Source organism: Epinephelus fuscoguttatus, linkage group LG6 (genome assembly GCF_011397635.1).
Source record: "Epinephelus fuscoguttatus linkage group LG6, E.fuscoguttatus.final_Chr_v1".
Lineage (NCBI taxonomy): Eukaryota > Metazoa > Chordata > Actinopteri > Perciformes > Serranidae > Epinephelus > Epinephelus fuscoguttatus.
Window position 1 is genome coordinate 16,031,471 of NC_064757.1, and position 21,254 is coordinate 16,052,724.

A 21,254-nucleotide genomic window follows, 5' to 3' on the forward strand; every position below is an offset into this window, starting at 1 on the left:
ACTAATGAATATATTCATTGCTTTCTAATCACCTGAAAATAAGAGTCACGGTTTTTGTTACCTGCGTGGAGCTGCTTATAGTATCTACATATGGAGTCAGTCCTCTTCCTCAGAGCCCACCATGTTGTTCTACAGGAGCCCAGGATGGACAAACCAAAAATTGGCTCTAGATAGGGTCTTTTGCGTTTTAGTGTTTTTGCATTTTACATCGGCCACTGTACTTCCCCTGCACACTAGGCACAGTTTTAGCTCTGCAACTTCATCTCTAGATGCCCCTTAATCCGACACAATAGACCTCTGTCTTAACACAAAATACGCACAATAAAGGTGTCTCATTGCCATGTTAGTCGTAGTCATAGTCGTTTTAGCGTGAAATTTGACTGTATTTTCATGCTAAGCTGTGGTAGAGGAATATACTGTCACACAAAGTTAGAATTAGTGGCTAAAAACACTGTACCTTTTAAACTCAAACTTCGAAGGCCTTGTATTAGCTTTGGCTGAATTTGGAAATATATCATTATATATTTTTTTCAATGGATTGTTGTCCCACATCATGTCTCTCATCATTACAGCAACTGTGTTTGGCCATATTTTTTCTTTCTGAAATCCCCAGTAAGTACTTTGTTTTGAGAAACTCTCACCACATGATGCGGCTTCACAATAATCTTCTCTGCTCTACAGTGAGAATGTTATGTTCTTACTTTAATATTACTCTTTGTAAATGGAAAAAGGGTCATGTTATTTCAGTACAGCAAATAGTAATACTACAAAACTGTATAGTGTAGTATAGCAGTCATTATAAACAGGTGTGGATTATCAGACAATGGGACCCTGGGCACCGATATGTAACATCTCACCTACATAGGAGCAAGACCCGCACATACTTTAAAGACTTTTCATCTTGTTTTGTCATCATTTTGCATCTCTTTGTGGTCGTAAGGCATGTTTTGTGGTTTACATCACTTTGTGGTTTTTCCGTGTCTCTTTGACGTCATTTAGTAGCTTTAATGGTCATTTTGTGTGCCTTTATGGTTGTTTTGTCCCTTTTGTAGTTATTTTGTCTCATTGCAGCCCCTTTCCATTTCTTTGTGGTCATTTTGAATCTCTTCCTGGATAGAATGTGTTCATTTGAGTGACATTTTACAGGTGAGGACCGGGGGGGGTCCCTTTATACTTTGGGCCCTTGGGCCTGTGCCCGATAGGCCTGTTCAGTAATCCATCTATGACTATAAAGATAAGAGCTTTGCTGTCTGACTTCCATGCACATGAGGAACTTGAACAATATGGCGTGCAGAAAACATCTTCAATCATTTGGATGTATTTGACTATGAACAGGGAAATATTGTGCAGTCAGATGATCAGAGGAGATAGGGAAATAAAGACACATGCAAACCACAGAGTCCTCAAGCTATAGCACAGAGTTTATTGGGACTTGAAGGACACAGTGGGTTTGGCTTTCACATGCACTCAGCACTTGGCTGTACATCACATTACGAAGGAGAACCCCCTCATCGACTCCTCTCCATCCTTCACCCCTCCTTCCCCCCGCTTCCAACAAAACCGTGTGAGTCTGTGTGTATTTGTGTTGATGCGTTCCCCAGCGAAACAAACAGAGCATGACAGTCAGAGAATAAACAAAGTGCTGATGTCTGTGTGGGCATTGTCTAGGAGATCATGCTAACAAGGAGGCACTTCAGTCTGATTCTTTTTTTTTGTTTTTTTATATCAAGTACGCAGAGAAAAGAAAAAAAAACAGGCTTGTGTGAGATCGGTAAGGACAATTGAAATTACTGCATGGACCAGCTTTCACTGCCTCAGATAGGGAAAATACCACATTCTTAAAAACAGAGGAGAGTGAGCTCTTCCTCTCTTTTAATTGGCTGTGCTGCTGCGAGAAGGCCACTTCTTTGTGTGGTGTCTGCCGGATCCTCTGGCGTCTTCCTCCCCTCCTCTGCTCTGACATGAATGGACTGGACTGATTAAAACAAAATTCAGCTGCTGATACCCTGTGTGTTTGATTGCAGCTGGGCACAAAACAAGAGGAAGACCCTTTAGATCAATGAGGCATTTTGTAGAGCATGTGTAAAGGGGCAAAATATAAAAACCTTTACATGTGACAATGGTTATGCAGCAATATCTTTAAAATGGGAAAAGGCATAGGGAGAGCAAGAACACTTAAGATTTGGATGTAGAAAAACAAGCGGCGTGTGACAATATCAATACAACAATGTGCCTTAATGATCAGAGGTAAAAACATTTTCATTTGGTGAACAAACAGCATGACATTTTGAAATTGTGCAAGTTGTAAAGTCAGGCTGAGTGCATGTGTTCCTCTCCACTCCATGGGGGACTGTGCAGAAAAATTGAGCAAAAAACAAAACAAAAAACAAACAAACAAACAAAAAATCAAAAGAGGAGATCTCTGTTTCTGTACAGCATATTAATTCATTTCCACATAATGTCAAATATAAAGTGACACTGTAAACTGAGGGAGACGTCTGCGTGTTGTACGGTATACGACGGTAACATCTGTGGAATGAGGTATGCAGAAGCGAAAAAGGGATACAGCTGTCCATACTTACACTTGTCCATGCAATGAAAACACAACACGATTCTCACAATTCTGTCTGCGTATGTCTATCTGACTGTGTATGTATGTGTGCTTTAAGCAGTATGATATGTCTGCCAGGCTCATATTTAGAGAAAATGTATAAAATGGATCGCGCGTTGCGATCCTTATGTGGTTCTAAACAACAGCAGAAAACCTTCCAAAACCAATAAATCAACATGACAACAGTATCACAAAACTAAACTGTAATCTTTGGCCTGAGTGTATGCAAGGCAATGTACATTATGTGTTGAGGTTGTTGAGGTGATGTGTTCTGAATGTTTAGGAGTGATCTGAGGTATGGGAGGTGGAAATGCAGAGAAAGAAAGAGTTGTACAGATGGTGACATTCGGAGGGATGTAGATAGATGGAGAGATACAGGCCAGAAAGTAAAGGACTGTAAATGAGTGAGAAAGAAATTCCTTTTCTGGAAAAAACAAAAACAAAATAAAATTCACCAAGACCCCATCTTCTATTCCCTGTGGTGGTCTTTATTATACAGTGGATCCCCTGAATGTTAGCTTGTTTTCTATCCTTTTTCTGTTTTCGTCATCGTCAGTGGCTCTGATCTATAGTCCAGCAATCCTGAGGGTAAGTAAGGTTTGTCCGAATATTTCCCAACGTCTCTGCAACATTGACCATCCCACTACAAATGCCCGGGGTCTCAGGGCCTGGTCACCCCCCTCCCACCCCCCATGGGCTGACCATTTAGGCTTTTACACAGGCTGTCTCCGGCTGCTGCTCAGGCCCCGGCTGTGGACCAATCAGCAGTAGGGAAGCCCCTCGGAGCTCCTTCCCTTTGTGTGTGTGTGTGTGTGTGTGGCTCCCACACTGTCACTATGCCACTAGGGGGCAGAGTTGGACATGGAGTCCACAGAGTTTACACTGGAAGACTGCACACGGCTGTGGGAAATAGACACCTCTGGGTGCTGCAGAGAAAAGAGAGAGATACACTTAAGTGAGTTAGTTTGTGTGTGTTTATCAGTGTGTAGGTTTATAAGTGTGTTCACTTACATGCCTCCTGAAGATCCTGTCCAGCAGGCTACGCCTGGGCGGCTCTGGAGGCTGATTCCAGTCCAGATCCGGAGGCCTCGTCCCTTGAGGCCCAAACACATTCAAATCTCTGAAACACTCAGTTTCTATCATCTGAATGAGAGGAGAAAAGAGGAGAGATATGGCGAACCTTGTCAAGTGAGGTTTTCCAGCAGTTATACAAACTGCATTTAAAGATGTCATATTAAGTGCACACACTTACCTCATTCTGCCATGGGATGGAAACACTGCCTGTAGCAAATTTGGAGTAGAAGTCATTGTCAGTTTGGTCCAAATTTACTCCCTTGACTGTGGAGAACTGCTCTATGTCCAAGACATCCTTACAGTACACTGCCCGAGGCTGGAGAGGGCAATGACCGTGAAAAAGACAGAGGTTGAGAGGAAAAACAGGAGACAAGTTTATCTAAACAGATCATTTATAATCATGGAATTTTATTTGCTGTGGTGGCTATTTTGGATCTTTGTAAGTTTTTACTAAACACAGAAAAACTGGAGTTTAAGAATGTGTTTTGTATGCAGAGAGACCAATTTAAACATGCAGCCTGTACAGTACTATACTCACATCAGGCACAAAGGGAGGCTCCACTATTCCAGCCTCCAGCCTCTTGAAGTTGATCTTTTTGAAGAACGAGTGGGCCTTGACGCCTGCTCCTCCATCCGCCTGGCACCCCAGCCTCTGCTTGGGGTCTTTGGTCAGCAGCTGGGTGAGCAGAAGCAGAGATGAATCATTAAATTAACCATCATTCATCCGTCTCTCTGTACAAAACACTGTTCCGTTGATGCTCACCATTCTACAGATGGCCTTGGTGTCCTCTGTAAACTTTTCGTTGTACTCCTCCTCTTCCTCCTGCACCCTCCTCTCCACCTCCTCCCGTTTGACTCGTTCTTTGCGGGCACGGAAGGGCGATCGTCCGGCAGTCATCTCGTATACAAGACAACCCAGACCCCACCAATCAGGACTCATGCCGTACTTTTCATTGTTTATCACCTCCGGAGCTTGAAAGGAAAGGAACGGGTTGTTAATGGTTGATAGTTAGTCAGGTAAATTTACTCATGGAAATACTGATTACAGTGTTTCTTACCCATGTAGCCAACAGTCCCCACCCTGCCTCTGATGAGTTCTCCTTCAGGCACTTTGATGGCCAGCCCCAGGTCTGAAATACGGATGTGTCCTGCAGCACAACAGTGGTGAGCATGATAACATGATGCATTTTTTTTTTTACTCAAAATTCAATGAATTATGAAGTGTTAAAAGGACAGTTCACCCCAAAATCAAAAATACATATTTTTTCTCTTACCTGTAGTGCTATTTATCAGTCTAGATTGTTTTGGTGTAAGTTGTCAAGTGTCAGAGATATCGGCCATAAAGATGTCTGCCTTCTCTGAAATATTATGGAACCACCAAATTCCACCTGCCAACCATATCACTGCGCAGAAGGAAGTGTGCAGCTACTCGTGAATGAGAGGCTCATGCACATGTCATGGGAGATGTAATCATCTATAGTGTCCTCCTCAGCTGAGCTGTAATGTTAGCTAGCTCAGTGGTGCTAGGTGAGCTAGCTGTAGATACACGCTTGCAGGTTTTTTAAGTTTAGTTTGGTAAAAGGAAAATAGGTCCTATATGAAACTCACAACAAGGTCTGTTGATTATGTTCAGTAACCAGGACATGATTTCTGGAAAGAGACATTGCTGTTGAGTTTTTCAAATGTATGTTTTTGGTGCTTTGGGCAGCACAAACCAGGGGGCATCTATTTCCATTATGTTGGAGAGAAGGCAGACATCTCTACAGCCGATATCTCCAACATTCTTCAGCTCACACCAGAACAATCTATTTTAATAAGAGGCACTACAGGTAAGAGGGAAAATATGTATTTCAGATTTTTGGTTGAACTGTCCCTTTAATTTAGTTTGAAACACTATATCACCAACAAAACATAAATGCTGTGCAATGCAATAACCAGACATCTAAGCTGGAACTCACCATTGTCATCTAATAGGATATTCTCTGGCTTCAAATCCCTACAAATAAAACAGCATGTGAGTGTGTGAGTATTTATTCACATTATAATTTACAGAGTTTAAAAACAGTATTCAATGATTCATTAAAACTCAATAAAATAATTTGATTTGAGGGTTTATCTGAGCTGAACTACATCTCAAAGTGCATTCGAAATCGTGTAACATTTACAGTGCTACCTGTAGACGATGGATTCCCTGTGCAAATGCTCCAGTCCACAGCAGATTTGAGCAGCGTAAAACTGGACCCTGTCTTTCTCAAAGCCCGGCGTGCCCATGTTGTAGATGTGAAACTTCAGGTCTCCTCCATTCATGATGGTCAGCACCAGACACAGAGCGTCTTTGGTCTCGTATGCATACGCTAAGCTCACCTTGAAGAAGCAAAGCAAGTGTTAAATGGCGCAAAACAGACCTCCAGATAACACAGAGCATACTGAGCTGCAAATACTCCTCTATTGTGTTCACTCACAACAAATCTACTGTTGACTTTCTCTAAAATCTGCTTCTCGTTGAGAGCCATGGACTCCCCTTTCCTCTTCTTTATCCTCTTCTTCTCAAGCTTCTTGCAGGCATACATCTTCCCTGTAGCTCTGACCTGGCAGGCACACACCTGAGACGAAAAACGAGACGGTATCTCCCACATTGCTGTCACTCACATCTCAACACTTTAAGCAACATCATCAACATTAATCACTATCATCATCAGCTCTTACCTCTCCGAATCCCCCCTTCCCCAGCACTCGGTACTGTCTGAACGTGTCTTTAGTGATTGGTTGCCTGACAGAACACAGACACAGCAAAATCCATTAATAGACGCTCATATAGTATCGATTAGGGCAGAGATGTTATCAGCGGAACTCAATACCATCCTGAGTCTGTTTCCTGTACAGAGGGTGGGGTCTCTCTTGTACGCAATTTCACTTTCCAGACACGGATACAATCAAGGCTGCTCTAAAAGCCTGCTGTTTACTTCTAACTGCCTTTGATATGCACTCTGCATAAAATATTTTCCTGTCTAGAGTCATCATACTCCTCTAAAGAGTCTCTGAAGTGAAGCCTTAGTCTGTCCAAGTCAAGTTTCTTCACCTGCCATTTGTTTTGTTCTTCAAACTGGTAGGAGGTTGTGGGAAATGACATCTGACAGAGTTATTATAAGTGTATAAATCACATGTGTAATAAGTGCACTTTTATGCTCTCATACTTTATTTGAGTGTTTAAATTCTGTGCTACTTTATATTTCTACTTCAATATATTTCAGGGGAACATACTGAACTTTTTACTCCACTACATTTATTTGACAGCTGAAGTTCCTATTTACTTTACATACAATTACATGCCTTATAATATATGATGTTATTATAGATTAAACAATCCAACAATGTATAAAACAGATAATCCACTCTCCACTTTGACCAACAACAAGAGTAAAATGCTGCATATGTATTTTTTGGGGTCATTAAGTGCTGAAATGAACAACTAATATGGGTAACTAACTACAGGGGTAATAATTATTTGTGTAAGCACTGTTAAAGGCAACGACCCTCAGTGGCCACTTTATTAGGTACACCTGTAATTTAATGCAATTTAATACAACTTTTATGAGACCTATATTGTTGGCTTTCATAGACTTGTTGATTCAATTATATTAATCACCATTGTGTTCTCCTGGGCTGCATTATATTCTAGGTGTGTCTCATATACTGCCACCCTCTTGTATGTAAATAAAAAAGACAAAAGAGGACAAATAAATAAATAAAAAATAGAAACAGCATTTAAAGGTGGAGTCAGTGATTCTGAAGAACGATTAATAATATCTGAACTCAGCACCCAAAAATATATACCCTCTATCAGTGCTCCTTTTTACCGTCCATCTCGCTCTTGCTGCCTTTCTCTTGTTCTGTACATGAGCATAATTGCCCCCTGATGCTGATTGGCTGTAACAGTGTTGTGTGGCTTGGTGCGAGCTACTTTGTTTGTCTCCCAATTACAGAGCCAGGGCTGTGTATGCACACTGGGTTTTTTTTTAAGTGCACAAACAAAACTGGCAGCTAGCAGGCAAAAAGTTGTCAAAAAGTGTCCTGGATTAAAATCGCTGACTGCACCTTTAATTATGACCTCAATAGTAACCATATACAGTAATTGAATTCAAACATTCCCAAGATATATCATAAAAACTAAACATTAGAAACTTTGTGAAGGCAGGATTTATGGCAGAGCTGTTTAACTGCATGGCGTTAGATGGTACATGTGTACCTAGTAAAGTGGCCACTGAGTGTGTATTATAACCAATATAATCATGTTAATCAACTGAACTAATAAACCTCTCCACATAGAATAACTCATATGAACTTCACTGTGTACCTCTCCAGCATCTTCCACTGCAGGAAGCGGTCAAAGTACATGCTGTTCTGGTAGTCCGAGAACGGAGCTCCACTCAGGTAGTCATGGACGGCCCTGGTTCAACACACAACACAGAAGGCTCAGTCAAAACAGTTTCAACTATAATCCAGCAATATCTGTTGTTTGCTACACATATTTACATGAGGTAAAAAACTAAGATAACAGGTGAGAGGGAATAAAAACAAAGTGGTGACTCACTTGCGGCAATTGCTGAAGATCTCCTTACATGGACTGAGCTCGAGGTTCTCTCTGCACTGGTCTGCAAAAACCTCCGCTATGTCTACACGCTGAGGTGACTACATCAACACATGTAAACACACACCATGACATACGCGCACACACATACGAGTACATTACTTTTTATTACTCGCACTACATCAGACTAAAGAGAAACACACATAGCTCCTTGTAGAGTATCAGTACATTATGCACACAGGCGCTGTGCAAACATTACACTGTTATTTTTGCACATTTAATGCGCACATTGAATTACTACACCCTTTTAAGTACCCTTGTGAGTGTTAGGGAGGCTTTCATTCAGCTGTAACTCAATATTATTGTCTGCTTTTCCAACAGGATTTAAACATCAATCACTGTAAGAGGTACTAAATTCACTTTTACAACAACAAGTATCAGATAATGAAACTTACTTGTTTTGAGAGAAATGTCTTAATGATCTGGTCCCCTCTGCTTTTTCTTTTTTCGTCGGGTGTCACCTCATAGTCTTCCTAAAATAACAAAATAAGACACACTGGTATCAACAGGTGAAATGAAAGCACTTAATTTACTTCATCTTGTGTGCCTCAAGACCCACATGTTTTGTAGCTGTTGTTAATCATTAATGAATGATCATTAATGGACCTTCTAGTAAGTCACCTTTACTAAAGACAATGGTTAATAAATAATTTAAAAATGATTTTCAGATCCAGTGTAGGACATTAATAGCAACAGCATTTGGGTTGCCAGGTTGTGAAATCTCTCTCTTGCGGGTGTTTATCCTCTTTCACCACTACACATTATCTATTAGGTATTAAATTCACCAGGTAGTTCCCTCCTTTACTGTCTGACCTCTGAACTTCTGGGAAAAAGCTGCTGCGGTGCACCTGAAAGCTTGTTTATTATCGATTTACTAACATGTCTACCTGCATTCTTGTTCTTACTAGACAGTGATGTATTAATGACTTAAATAACATTTGTAACCGCAGAGTTGATAACTTATTAACAAAGTTAGCTGTCATTCATTATGAAGAGAAACATCAGCAAAGAGAATTTTTCACAACCTGGCAACCAAACTGTTTTTATTAGTGGTTTATTACTGAGCTATAATGCATTGGTATGTTTTATTTAAAATTAATAAATTCATTAGTTACAATCAAGCGGCAACCTCCGGGGATGAAAAATGAAGCCAACATGGAAGTGACAAAAACTACAGTTCCTTCAATGTCCACTTGCGGCTGGCTACAGAAGCAAGAAAATCCCCATAGACCCCTATGTTAAAATGCCCAAGATTTTTACAGCCTGGTACAAAAAATGGTTTTGGTCTCTTTAACTAATTTCCCCATTTGTGACAACTTTATGGGGGGGGGGGGTTAGTTTTTATATAACTCAATCATTCACATTTCATCAAGGCTTAAAGTTATACATAATTAAGGAAGGGGCACTTTGAGTGACTGTCTAATAATAGTGTCCTCCGCTTCTACGTGAGAACCAGCCCTCACTCCTCCACAGCTCTGCCCACATGTCCAAATATGGTCACTTCTGGTTCCAGAAAAACCCAGACGGCCACAGCCAAAATGCTTAAACTGAGCTTTCGAAACTGCAGTCCACAAACCAATGGGTACGTCTGTTATCTTACACAGTCTCTGGTGACAACTTTATAAAGGTTGACTTATTAGAAAGTGGCACCTGTTTGTGTTACAAACATAAAAGCACTAAAGCCAGAGCAACTAAAAGGATAACAAATATACTTTTTCAGTGGTACAACAGCATTTATCTATTAAAAAAACACCTTAATTTCTTACATTAAATGGTAAATGAAAATGGACTTTGTCTCCTCTCTCCTCCAAAAGTACAATTTACAACAAAAAGGCTCCATTCCTTATGATTTTAAAGACATACTATGCAGGAATTTCCCCCCAAAATTTATGGATTGAACATCACTTATGACCCATGAGAAGTGTTTGGCGACATTCGTATCTGCAGAGACTCTGCCTGCTGCCTGCATTTTCTTACTCTGTAGCGGTCAGGACGTTTCTGGGCACAGCGAACAGGTGAGGTTGGGAAAAGTAGTTACCAGGTGCCAGACTGTAAGCAGCACGCATCCAAGAGGAAGTTACAAAAATAAAAAAATAAATAAAGATTAAATGCAAATATAGTGCCAAGTGGAGTGAATCTGGGGTTGGCTTTCACGTTTACTCTGGCTAGCGAGACTGTCTACAAACTGTAACCAACAATGCCCACATGGTATACCTTTAAGTCAGTTTTGTCTCTAGAGCCCAGAATGACAAATTTGTCTCAAAGGGTTTTACATCTGTACAGCACACAACATCCTCTATCCTGAGGCCCTTGACTTGGATAAAGAAAGCGTCTTTAACGGAAACACAGCTCAAATGTTTTAAAATCATCCGACTGACATGAGGGGCGTGTAACTCAAAAGTATTTCCTCCATGATCCCTACCCTCTCTCTGCCTTCCCACTGTGAAAAACAAAAGTGCCAAATTCTTTCTGTGCCTGTGACAAGAAAATAATTTTTAATTTGTCTGATGGAGAAGCTGCTGTTTAGTGGTGACGATTACACACACCGCTCACTCTCTGTATCTCTGTGTGTTGCTGTCACTCTCACACAAACATATGCTGCTCTTGGCTCCGTGTTTCCACATACGAAACCGTTGGCCGTTACACGCTGGACATATTGGACATCTCACAGAGGCGACGACATGAAGAGCGCTCTGATGCATTTCGTGGCCAGCACTTTTAACTTCTCAAAAATAAAAGGGGCGGGGGGGAGCAACATGGCGCCTGTGCTGCACGCTGGCCCAACTCTTTCTATCAGTGGCATTTTTCCAACATGGTCCTGTGTTGCCTGGCAACCACACAGTAAACACGACGGGATTCCTTGAGGTCCTGGAGTGTCACAGTGTGTCACACCAGCGTCACCAGCTTTCCACTACAAACCACATACACAAACACACACACACTCACGTATGTATTCAGTACATATACACATAAGCCCAGAGCTTAAGGAAAAACAGGCTTTAAAAAGCCACAGCGTCACTGACACTTCAGAACAAAGCCAAAAGACAAAAATAAATACGTACTGTACATAGAAATTTGAATATATAGGAGTGTGACTGAAAGACATGGAGAGACAGAGAAAGAGGGGGAAAGAGCGAATTGTGATTGCTGCCAAGTGTTGATTAACTAAGGCTTTGTTATCAGAGGCTCCAGAGAAATTACACACACACACACACACAAACACGCACACACACGGTAAATGAGCTGTCTGACTCCCACCCTTTGCCGGTGGGGGGTCAGCCAAAGGGAAAAGAAGACGCCCCTTTAGCCTTTTGGAAGCAGAGGGGATCCAACACACACAAACACACACACACATAAAACTGCGTGCACACACACCTTCTCATGATGTAAGAGGAACCACTGGAACCCCCGAGCACATTCCTTCCTCTGCTATACACACCGAAACACACACACACACAATCCCTCTTCCTCCGAAACGGTCATGTTCAAGCTTTCTCATGGTGTACACACTCCTGCTCAGTTTTTTAAACACGCACACAAAGACCAACAAATGAACTAATATACTTTGGTTTTTTTAATAGTTTCTGGAATTGAACAGTGACTTGATTACATAATAAAACAGCTTCTGGTAAACCTCCTAACCGTACTGGAAAAACGTTATTGAATCACTTGAAATACAAGCACCTGCCTGGTTGTAATCACCCTCGGGCCGGGTTTATTGTCAGTAAAGTGGTGAGTATATGGTTCAACACTGAGCGTGGCCTCAAGAGTCCGTCACATGGATTGCAGAGTTAGCGCCAGCATGTGTCTGGGACGGGTGCCTGTAAGTGGTTTCCCCCTCGCAGAGGGTGACGGTCATTTTTAGGGCTGGGTGGGTGAAGGGGGCAGAGAAGGGTGGGGGTGTTGGGATTGGAAGGGGGTGGTGTGGGAAACAATGCTGTCCTTTCTGTCCTGTCACATGCCCCGCAAAGATATTCTGGGCATAGATAAAGACTTAAATGTGTCATGTGGGAGCTATTCCGTCTAGACGCATAGAGAGAGATTGGAGGTGGGGGACAACAAGCCGGGTGTATGGGGAGGGGGGGGATCTGGCTGGTTGAATAATCACTACTCAGTTTAATTGTCTCCTCTGGCTGCATGACCCAGCATCAAGGTGCTTTCAGGCTACGCTGAAATGAAAGTGAGTGCGCTAAAATGTTGATGGGGGTGTTTTCCAGACCTGTATTCATCTAGAAAAGAGTGCTGCTTTTCCCCCTACTCTCTCTCCCTGTTAGTTAGTGTTGCTACGCCTGTCAGGCAGGTAAACGCTGCCTCAGGTGGTTAGTTTTTTAAGCCACCTAAAAAAAGGCCCACCTAAAAAATTCAATCAATTAATCATTCAGCTTAAGTGTACGCTATATTTAGAACATTTCACCGCTTTACCTTTTACCGTCAGACAGCCTTTTCTGAGGAAAAATGGGAACTGAAGCCATTATCTCAAAGCCACCAGCCTCCACTGATGAAGACAATCATTTCATTTTGCAGAACAGGAGAGTAGCTGGTCTACCACTACCTCCATCAGTTAGCGTGTAAGTGGGAATTTTTTTTTTTCGAAATATAGTGTTCACTTAAACTGATATTGCTTTTTAGGTGGCTAAAATACATTTTGCTGTGGCCTCATCCACATCTGCATATTGTTAACTTCTGTGATTGTAAATTTGGTTTATCAGTGATGACCCACAGCTTATAAAATGAGCACAGCAGAAATGTCAGACAGGTTGGACCACCATGTTTAACTATATATCTTCAAACATTCCAGCTATGGCTTAAAATGACAATAGAAATAAACACGCTTGCCAATTTTACATATCTCTGCGATTAAAATAAATTGCCAGTTGTCTACCAAGAAGTGATTGTTGTTGTTAGTGCAAGGATACCATTGTTGGATTCTCATTTCTGCTGTGGATTTTGTTGGCTGAAATGATAAATGTTGCTGGTAGGGTTGTAACTAGCTACACTAAACACTAAAAATATATGAGCTGGTTGAAACTCCACCTCAAGTTGGCCTTTAATGTCTCAAGCTGATTTGTTTTAAATCCAGGACTCTGTAAAAGGGTCAACAATGTGCATGGTCACCATACAGTAGCCATATAATGCTAGAAAACTGAGGCCAAAGAGTCAACATCACCAGTTTGTGATCCATGTTGGCGACTAATGCTTTAGCTTTATGCTTTAATGTTTCTATTTTCTTTTCTTTTTTTTTTTAAAGATATTTTTTTTTGGGCCATTTTACCTTTAATCGATAGGACAGTTAAGCGTGAAAGGGGAAGAGAGAGAGGGAGTGACATGCAGCAAAGGGCCACAGGCTGGAGTTGAACCCGGGCCGCTGCGGCAACAGCCTTGTATATGGGGCGCCTGCTCTACCACTAAGCCACCGACGCCCCTTGATGTTTCTATTTTCAAACAGTATGCTTTACTTGTTCAAGAGAAAAGTATCTGAGGAGGATTACCAATCATGTAACAACATCTAATGCAAGTTTGGCTGAAGTCTAAACTTCCCAAACCAAATAAAGAGCAGGGCAGAGCCACCACAGGATTGATGGTCCTTGGGTGGGGTAGATGTTAGTAGTAGTAGTAGTTAGCTAATGATATGACCACCATCAAAACTTAGAAGGACCTGTCTGTCTCTAAGTACATTGTCTTAATCGTACAAAGATTTATAATAATATCTACATACCAGATGCCAAGATGGCGCCTATTCATTCCATTGGAGTTGCTTGCCTGGCGCATACACCAAAAGGTTTCTAGCTTCTGGGTTTACTTCCGCAGTATGAGGGCCACTGAATATGTGCAGTAGTGTTTCTCCCACTGTCTCCACCCTCAAGTTCCCACTCAGCTTACAGACTTTACATTGTGATGACGTAACAGCTTGAAATTGTTTTTTTTTTTTTTCGGCTCCAGGAACGTTTTACAAATATAAAACCTCTGTGAATGAAATATTTATAATAGAAAGAGTCAAAACAGAGATTGTTTGCAGTTTGAAGTGTCCTGTCAACTGTTTTATAGATGTCTCTTTTATAATGGTGGCCTATGGAGAAAATTCATTTGGGCTGCAGGAAATGTTTTTGCTGCAATACCGCGAGTGCAGCAAAAACATTGCAGGAAACGTTTTTGCTGCAATACCGCGAGTGGCCACTGGGAAAAATTGGCTGCAAGACTGAGCAGCGTTCCTTGGGGCCTGGAATCACACCTCCACTAGCAAACCAACTTTTACCTGTCCGCAATCCCTGAGCTTTCAAAAGAATCTTTATTGACAAATTTCAATAGCTAGCCCACAGGGGACAACAGACTGCTTTGTTGTCTATTTTACAGGTACAGTGTGAGCACTCAGGTCTTGGCTTGACAATAGGACCACACGATATGAGCACATAAACCACAAGTGTGGGCTTTACATGGAAGACGATGTACTTGTACAGTGGGAGTTAGCAACATTTCTAAAACAGACTCAAATCATTCAGTGTATGCTCAGCTTTACATTTTGCTCTTGTGGTTTTGGTTCTGGAAAGGTTAAAAAAGACACCGCCTATCGCCCTCCTTAAGATACCAAATATCTCTTATTAGAGCTCCACCTGTTCAGCAACTGAAGAAATCCACATCTTCATAGGCCTGCCATTCCTAGTTAGAGTTACTTAGAATTGTTTATTAGGGGTTGAATGCTTTGTCCACAAACTGTTATGGTAATTATTAAAAGGAAAAGAGAGGTCATTGTTGGCTTTCCCCACATAATTTTCCTGGGGATATTCTTAGATTTGTAATGGTAAACTTGTGGTTAAAAGATGACCACTCAGTGTGGTGTGTGTGAGTGTGTGTGTGTGTGTGTGTTTACCATTGCATCCAGTAGCTGGATGCATCGTTGTAGTTTAGGTCTGGTCTCACAGTAAAGACGGAACAAAAGCCGTCCAATGGGCTGTTTCTCACAGATGCTGACATAGTCCCTCTCTGCTTGAAATAACAAAAAAGCACACACACACTTTAAAACATCAACAGATAAATACACTCTCTTCTGATAAAGGTGAGCATAAAAACACGTACCGACGCAATTTCCCTGCTCAACGCACTGGCTTATATGGGGGAAGCGAAGGATCTCCTTCCATTTTTTGCTCCTCCCTTTCCGCTTTCCTCCTCCACCTGCGGCAACAGAGGAAAAACAAGAGGTGAAAATGTTATAATGAAAGAACTTCATAAAGTTGTCAAAGTCTATTTTCATCAGTGAGGAGCAAATGAACGCCTAATGGCTAAAAGGGGCAGGAGAAGAGAGGGGGGGTTGTGTGTGGGCTCTCCCCTGAATGAAATCATAGTCTCAGTGTGTATATATAATTCATAGATTACGTCTCACTTCCTCCGTAAATCCCTGCTCTCTCTGCTAACTTTCTTCCTCACTCAGTAGCTTTTCTGAAAGTGGAACAGTGTGTGTGTATCTGCGTGTGTGTGTGTGTTTGTGTCAACTCAGACAAAAAAGCCTATTCTGACCGGCTCAGTTCCCATCAGAACCCGGGACTTTGCCAGACTGGATTCCACGACTCTGAATAATCATGCATCAGCTTCCTGCAGCAACGTAACACCATCATGAACAGATATCTCTTACATCCACATCCTTGGATCTTTAAAGTTGACTTACTGGACAGTTATCCATTAATGTAATCTATCTTGCCTTGAACTTGCCTTTCACCTCCGTATTTCCCACCTAAACAATCACCTCTGCCTTCTCCTCTCTCTTAAACACAACTGTGAGAACTTATTTCACTGCTCTCCATCCATTCCAACTTGCTGTGCCTTACGTCATGTTCGTCTCAGCTTAATTTTTTTCTTTATACGCGAGGACTGCTCTAATGAACTGACAGGGATTTCCTTTAACCACTCTCTGCAGTGGAAATTGGCTGCGAGCGGCTGTGAGAGACAACATTGAGAGCATGAGAGGCAATGACAAGCAGACATCTTTAAGTAATAACCCAGGAATGCGAGAGCCACTACGTCATGCTGGAGCCTCCGAGTGAAAGCTTTCACAGTTTTCCCATCAATCCCCCTGCATTACTGCCTCAGCCCTCTCTCCCCTGCTGTTTGAAATGTATCTGTTACTCTCAGATACACTGCGTTGTCTTGGTAATATTGACTCACTTGGACTAAAAGTCAAGGCATTTGAATTACACTAAACGATGTAAAGATTAACAACTCGAATTGGCATGTTTCTTTGTGATATCAGACACTAGACATCATACAGGCCTCCTTTATTACTTATTATGATATCATATCAATGAAGCTGTTCATTCATTCATCTTCTAACCGCTTCATCCTCTTGAGGGTCGCGGGGGGGCTGGAGCCTATCCCAGCTGACATCGGGCGAGAGGCAGGGTACACCCTGGACAGGTCACCAGACTATCGCAGGGCTGACACATAGAGACAGACAACCATTCACGTTCACATTCACACCTATGGACAATTTAGAGTCACCAATTAACCTAGTCCCCAATCTGCATGTCTTTGGACTGTGGGAGGAAGCCGGAGTGCCCGGAGAGAACCCACGCTGACACGGGGAGAACATGCAAACTCCGCACAGAAGGGCTCCCACGCCCGGGATCGAACCGGCAACCCTCTTGCTGTGAGGCGAGAGTGCTAACCACCACACCACCGTGCCGCCGTGGATTTTATCAGCCAGCAAACTGATGCTAATTCTGTGTGTTGTAACTATGCTAAATCTAGAAAAATATTTCAGAGTTGAAGGAATCTATTGCGCTTCAGCCCCTCCACAGGCGGAGGTCGGCGATCACAGAAAGGACGAGATGCAACAAACAGTTCAATGGGCCAGGACTGCACATTAAGACAATACTGGAGCACATAATTCCCTTAAATGTTTTATGATGTGTGAAACGATTAGTGTTTCAACTAGGGGTGGGCGAAAAAAATCGATACAGCACAGTATCACGATATCTTTGTGTGGCAATATCGTATCGTCACACAGTGCCAAATATCATTTTTTTTATTATATAAACTATTAATATTACAAATACAAATTAAACTGTAGGTAGCCTATTAGAATAATATAAGCAATTGCTTTTTCAGTCCACTAGATACATTTCGGCTGAAGTGAGATAAACAGACTGAAAACTTTGTCTTATTGGATTAAACAGATGTTGTCAAAGTTTTCTTTTGGGGACATAATTTACAGTTTTAAAAAGGTAATAAATCGCAATGTATTTTATTGCAATATTCAACATATTGCAACATATTTAAAATCACCATAATATTGTATTGTGACTGAAATATCGTGATAAGATCGTATCGTGGATGCTCCGGATATTCCCACCCCTTGTTTCAACTTGCACACATCATTAAACATTTAAGCAAATTGTATGTTCCCATATTTTCTTTGAGTGTAGCTGTTGTGAAGTGGCCCAATGAACTGTTACAGAAAAATGTATTTTGCTATATTGTCTATATTTTTAAAGATTTACTCAGATGAGAACTAACCAATGTACTTGGCGAAGCATATGACCTCTCAATGACAAGTGAGCAGAAGAAGAGACAGCTTACTTAGCCTACTTACGAAGACTGTTAGCATAAATTCTGACACAGTGTCATCCAGGAGCTGCTTGGTTCCCACACAGTTTGTGTGCCAGTCCTGAATGGGGCATAGCCTAAGTAAACCTACACATTGTTGTAGTTAATGCGGGTAATTATGTGCCCCATGACTTTGGAAGTAACATTAACTTACTAATATAGGCAGTGAGCTTAAATTAGAGCAGAAAAACTCACTTTTTAAACCATTGCTTTACTTTTAATCAACAAAAAGGGTTTTTGAGGCTTGTAGGAAGCCTTCATATGACTTCATGTTGGGTATGTTTTTAGATAAAGGACCCTGCGTCACCACAGCTGACACACTCAGAGTGGTAGCCATATCACCTCAGACAAACACCAAGCATGAATGTATTAATAACTCAAGTTAAAATATCCCCTAAGAGAATCATTAACTCCCAGCACCTGCTCCTCATCAACATTACTGTAGACAAGCTATAAACAGGCACACTTCCTTATTTAAGCACCAGTTGTTCTCTGAAAACAGTTAATATGTAAAGTAATGCTGCACAGCAAAACCCTACCACACTCTGCTGTGTTGCTGTGTGATCCAATATTCAAATCTCTTTTAATAAAAAATATGACGGCTGCTGAAAAAAACAACAGTACAGTGAGTGGAGAAGGTCATTCCCCATGGGGGACCACCATGCTTAAAATGAAAGCTACTGTAAAGCATTTGTGGATAAAAGCGTCCACCAAATGGCAGAGAGTTCCTGCGAAGGGTCAACACCATGTCAAATAATTGTACCAAACATTTGCACTCCACCCAGGCATTCAACTTCTACACAATGCTGGGACAGCCACAAATAATGTAGTTCTTCTTTATCCTTTCTGTGTCCTGTTCTCTTTCCTTCTCTCTAAATCTATTTTTCATTTTCTCTCCCTCCTCATCTCCCCTTCCCTCGTCTCTCCTGCCATCACCTTCAACTGTTTATCTGTTTCCTGTAATCCAGCTCCTTTTTTCTTTTCGGACTCTGTTGGGGATTTTTGTCATCATAACCCACTGCTGCCAGCCAATGACTGGCCTCATTTGTCACTTCAGGCCCATCAACTCTCTTTGTTTTAGGATTGGATAAGGTCGTGAGTTTACAGCTTTATGGGCATATAAACAGAACATTGCTACAGATCAGTTGTTCCCTTCCTTTTTAGCTTTTTGACCACTGAAACAAAGTATAGTGTACTTACAGCCTCTTGTCACAGGTTGTACATATAGTAGTGATGAAAGTAGTTCACTGAAAAAACAAGTTTAAAAAAAGTTAACATTGAAGGAACCCGTTTTTTCTGTTCTCTTCATTTCACAGCCCCTTAGATTATTCATTCAACCAGTCAGTGAAAATGGTGTTCAATTACGGGGCCTCATTTTGCCAAATAGGCTACAGCATATTCATAATGGCAAATGAAACCTTACATGTCATTCTGCACTGTGTGCAAAAACAAGAGAGTTAGGGCGTGGGAAAGTTAGTGGAGATGAAAACATCCGAACTGCTTGGCAATGGGCACCCCCAACAACATGTTTAATTTGTCCAGCTGTAACAAACTATTTTATTCCAGGAAGAAATATGATTAACAGCAAAGGCCCATTGAGTGCAAAGAGCTTAACATCCGTACACGAACACACCCAACCGCTCCCACAAACATGCAAATATCATGCATAAATTATTCATCTCCACACAAGAGACTCATCCATCTGGAAGTAACGAGCAATTTCCTGTCTGGCCCCAGTGTCTTTTGACATCTCTGATGTCTGCGGCCTGAAACAAATACAACCCTTAATCAGTTCAAATGAGTTCAGATTCTGCGTCGCATTGTTGGTGGGCCCGTCAGCTGCTGCATATCTGCTCGCTGAAGAGGAAATATTCTGGCAGGATGTAAAAAAAAAAACCCAACAACAACAACAACAACAACAACAACAAAAAAAAAAACTAGGTCTGGGGGAAAGGATTGTGAATATCAACATAAAACGAGGCAATGAGATTTTAAAATCATGGTATGAAGCTGCAAGAAAAAAAAAAAACGTGGCAAGTGTTATCGCCAGACCAGTAACTCTGTGTTCATGTTTATGAACACTGAGCTATTAAAAGTATGAATATGCTCGTAAATGTCGTCTGCAAACCCTCTTGCACTTGCTCCCCCTTTTCTTTCTTTCACTATTAGACAGTTCTCACTGTCTCATGGTCTGTCACTTACACATGAATAGAAATATGCACTGTGCCGTGGGTACGCTTCACACAGGAACTTGTCAGTCTAATTTGTTCCATGAGGGCAGTGTGGTCGCCGCCCTTTATTTATGTTTCTGCTTAGCAGCTCTGACATCATGAAGGCATGTCAAGTGAGGCAAAAATAAGGTCAGAGAGGGAACGACATCCGTCTGGCGCGACACCAGGGGGTTACCGGCATCCCAAACATCTGTGTGTGTATGTATGTGTGCACAGTGTTTCTACTGTGACCTCTCTCTAATAATGTCCTCATGCTCAATTTAACCGACTTGGGCAGTTCTGCAGGCCCCCATCCATCCACACATTCAAAAATGTCCCTGCTTAGCTGTGAGGTTATATTCACCACTTAAAGCATGTAGCTCTCTGTGTCTCTCCCTCTCTCACACACACACACACACACACACACACACACACGGTCTCTAAGATTTCAAACACCTCCACTTGCACTGTCACTCCAGCCGTGCAGTCAGATGTGCTGTGGACAACCAGCCAAAACCACATCCTGAAGCTCACGCTGTGCATCTGGCGTATATGTAAAGACAACATCTGCAGCAGAGTGTGATGTGTGAGCGCTGGCTGAGAGGAGCCCTGTGAATATGTGCTGTTCTCTACACCTACACTGTGCAAAAAGTGAGATTTCTGTGGATTTCTTGCACTCATCTTCTCCCTGCACCAACCTAACATTTCATTCTTGCTCACAACCAACTGATTATCCCCTTCTGATTATCGCTCATTCTCACATCACCTCCTTTGTCTGATCTGTTAAATGTCGGCCTCACGGTTGAGTCACACCGTCGTGGTCTGTGAGGTACCAACACAGTAAAGCCAACCGACACCAGACGACAAAACACTCTTCCATCTCTGCCACAATATCTGTCTGTTCAATACTTGGGGATTATTTGCATCAGAGCTGCAGGTAAGGGTGCATGCTTTTGTGTATGCAAATCATGAGTGGTAAATACACAACAAGTTCATTGTTAAGCAAAGAGGAGAAGTTTGCATTGGCACCCTGGTAGAACATTCTCTTCTTTCTTCTCAGGGCTCAGCAGAGCTTACCGGCATATTGATTGATCACTATGCGGCATGGTGGTGTGGT

The 21,254-nt window shown here is 41.8% G+C and overlaps 1 protein-coding gene across 2 annotated transcripts in view; it reads right to left on the bottom strand.

Moving 5' to 3' along the window:
* Positions 1-1,390: 1,390 nt before the first annotated feature.
* Positions 1,391-21,254, bottom strand: part of grk5l (G protein-coupled receptor kinase 5 like) — a 31,289-nt gene continuing 11,425 nt past the window's right edge. Inside the window, exons 2-16 of one of the 2 annotated variants that reach the window (XM_049578254.1) lie at positions 15,405-15,500; positions 15,199-15,314; positions 8,729-8,806; positions 8,277-8,374; positions 8,040-8,132; positions 6,392-6,455; positions 6,148-6,288; positions 5,859-6,049; positions 5,644-5,681; positions 4,744-4,833; positions 4,449-4,657; positions 4,224-4,361; positions 3,864-4,001; positions 3,623-3,754; positions 1,391-3,537 (exon numbers count right to left, since the gene is read on the bottom strand). In XM_049578254.1, coding sequence (XP_049434211.1) covers positions 3,454-3,537; positions 3,623-3,754; positions 3,864-4,001; positions 4,224-4,361; positions 4,449-4,657; positions 4,744-4,833; positions 5,644-5,681; positions 5,859-6,049; positions 6,148-6,288; positions 6,392-6,455; positions 8,040-8,132; positions 8,277-8,374; positions 8,729-8,806; positions 15,199-15,314; positions 15,405-15,500 — 1,706 coding nt within the window. In that variant the 3' untranslated portion in view covers positions 1,391-3,453. The remainder of the gene's footprint in view (positions 3,538-3,622; positions 3,755-3,863; positions 4,002-4,223; positions 4,362-4,448; positions 4,658-4,743; positions 4,834-5,643; positions 5,682-5,858; positions 6,050-6,147; positions 6,289-6,391; positions 6,456-8,039; positions 8,133-8,276; positions 8,375-8,728; positions 8,807-15,198; positions 15,315-15,404; positions 15,501-21,254) is intronic. The other variant, XM_049578255.1, reaches the window with a different exon arrangement.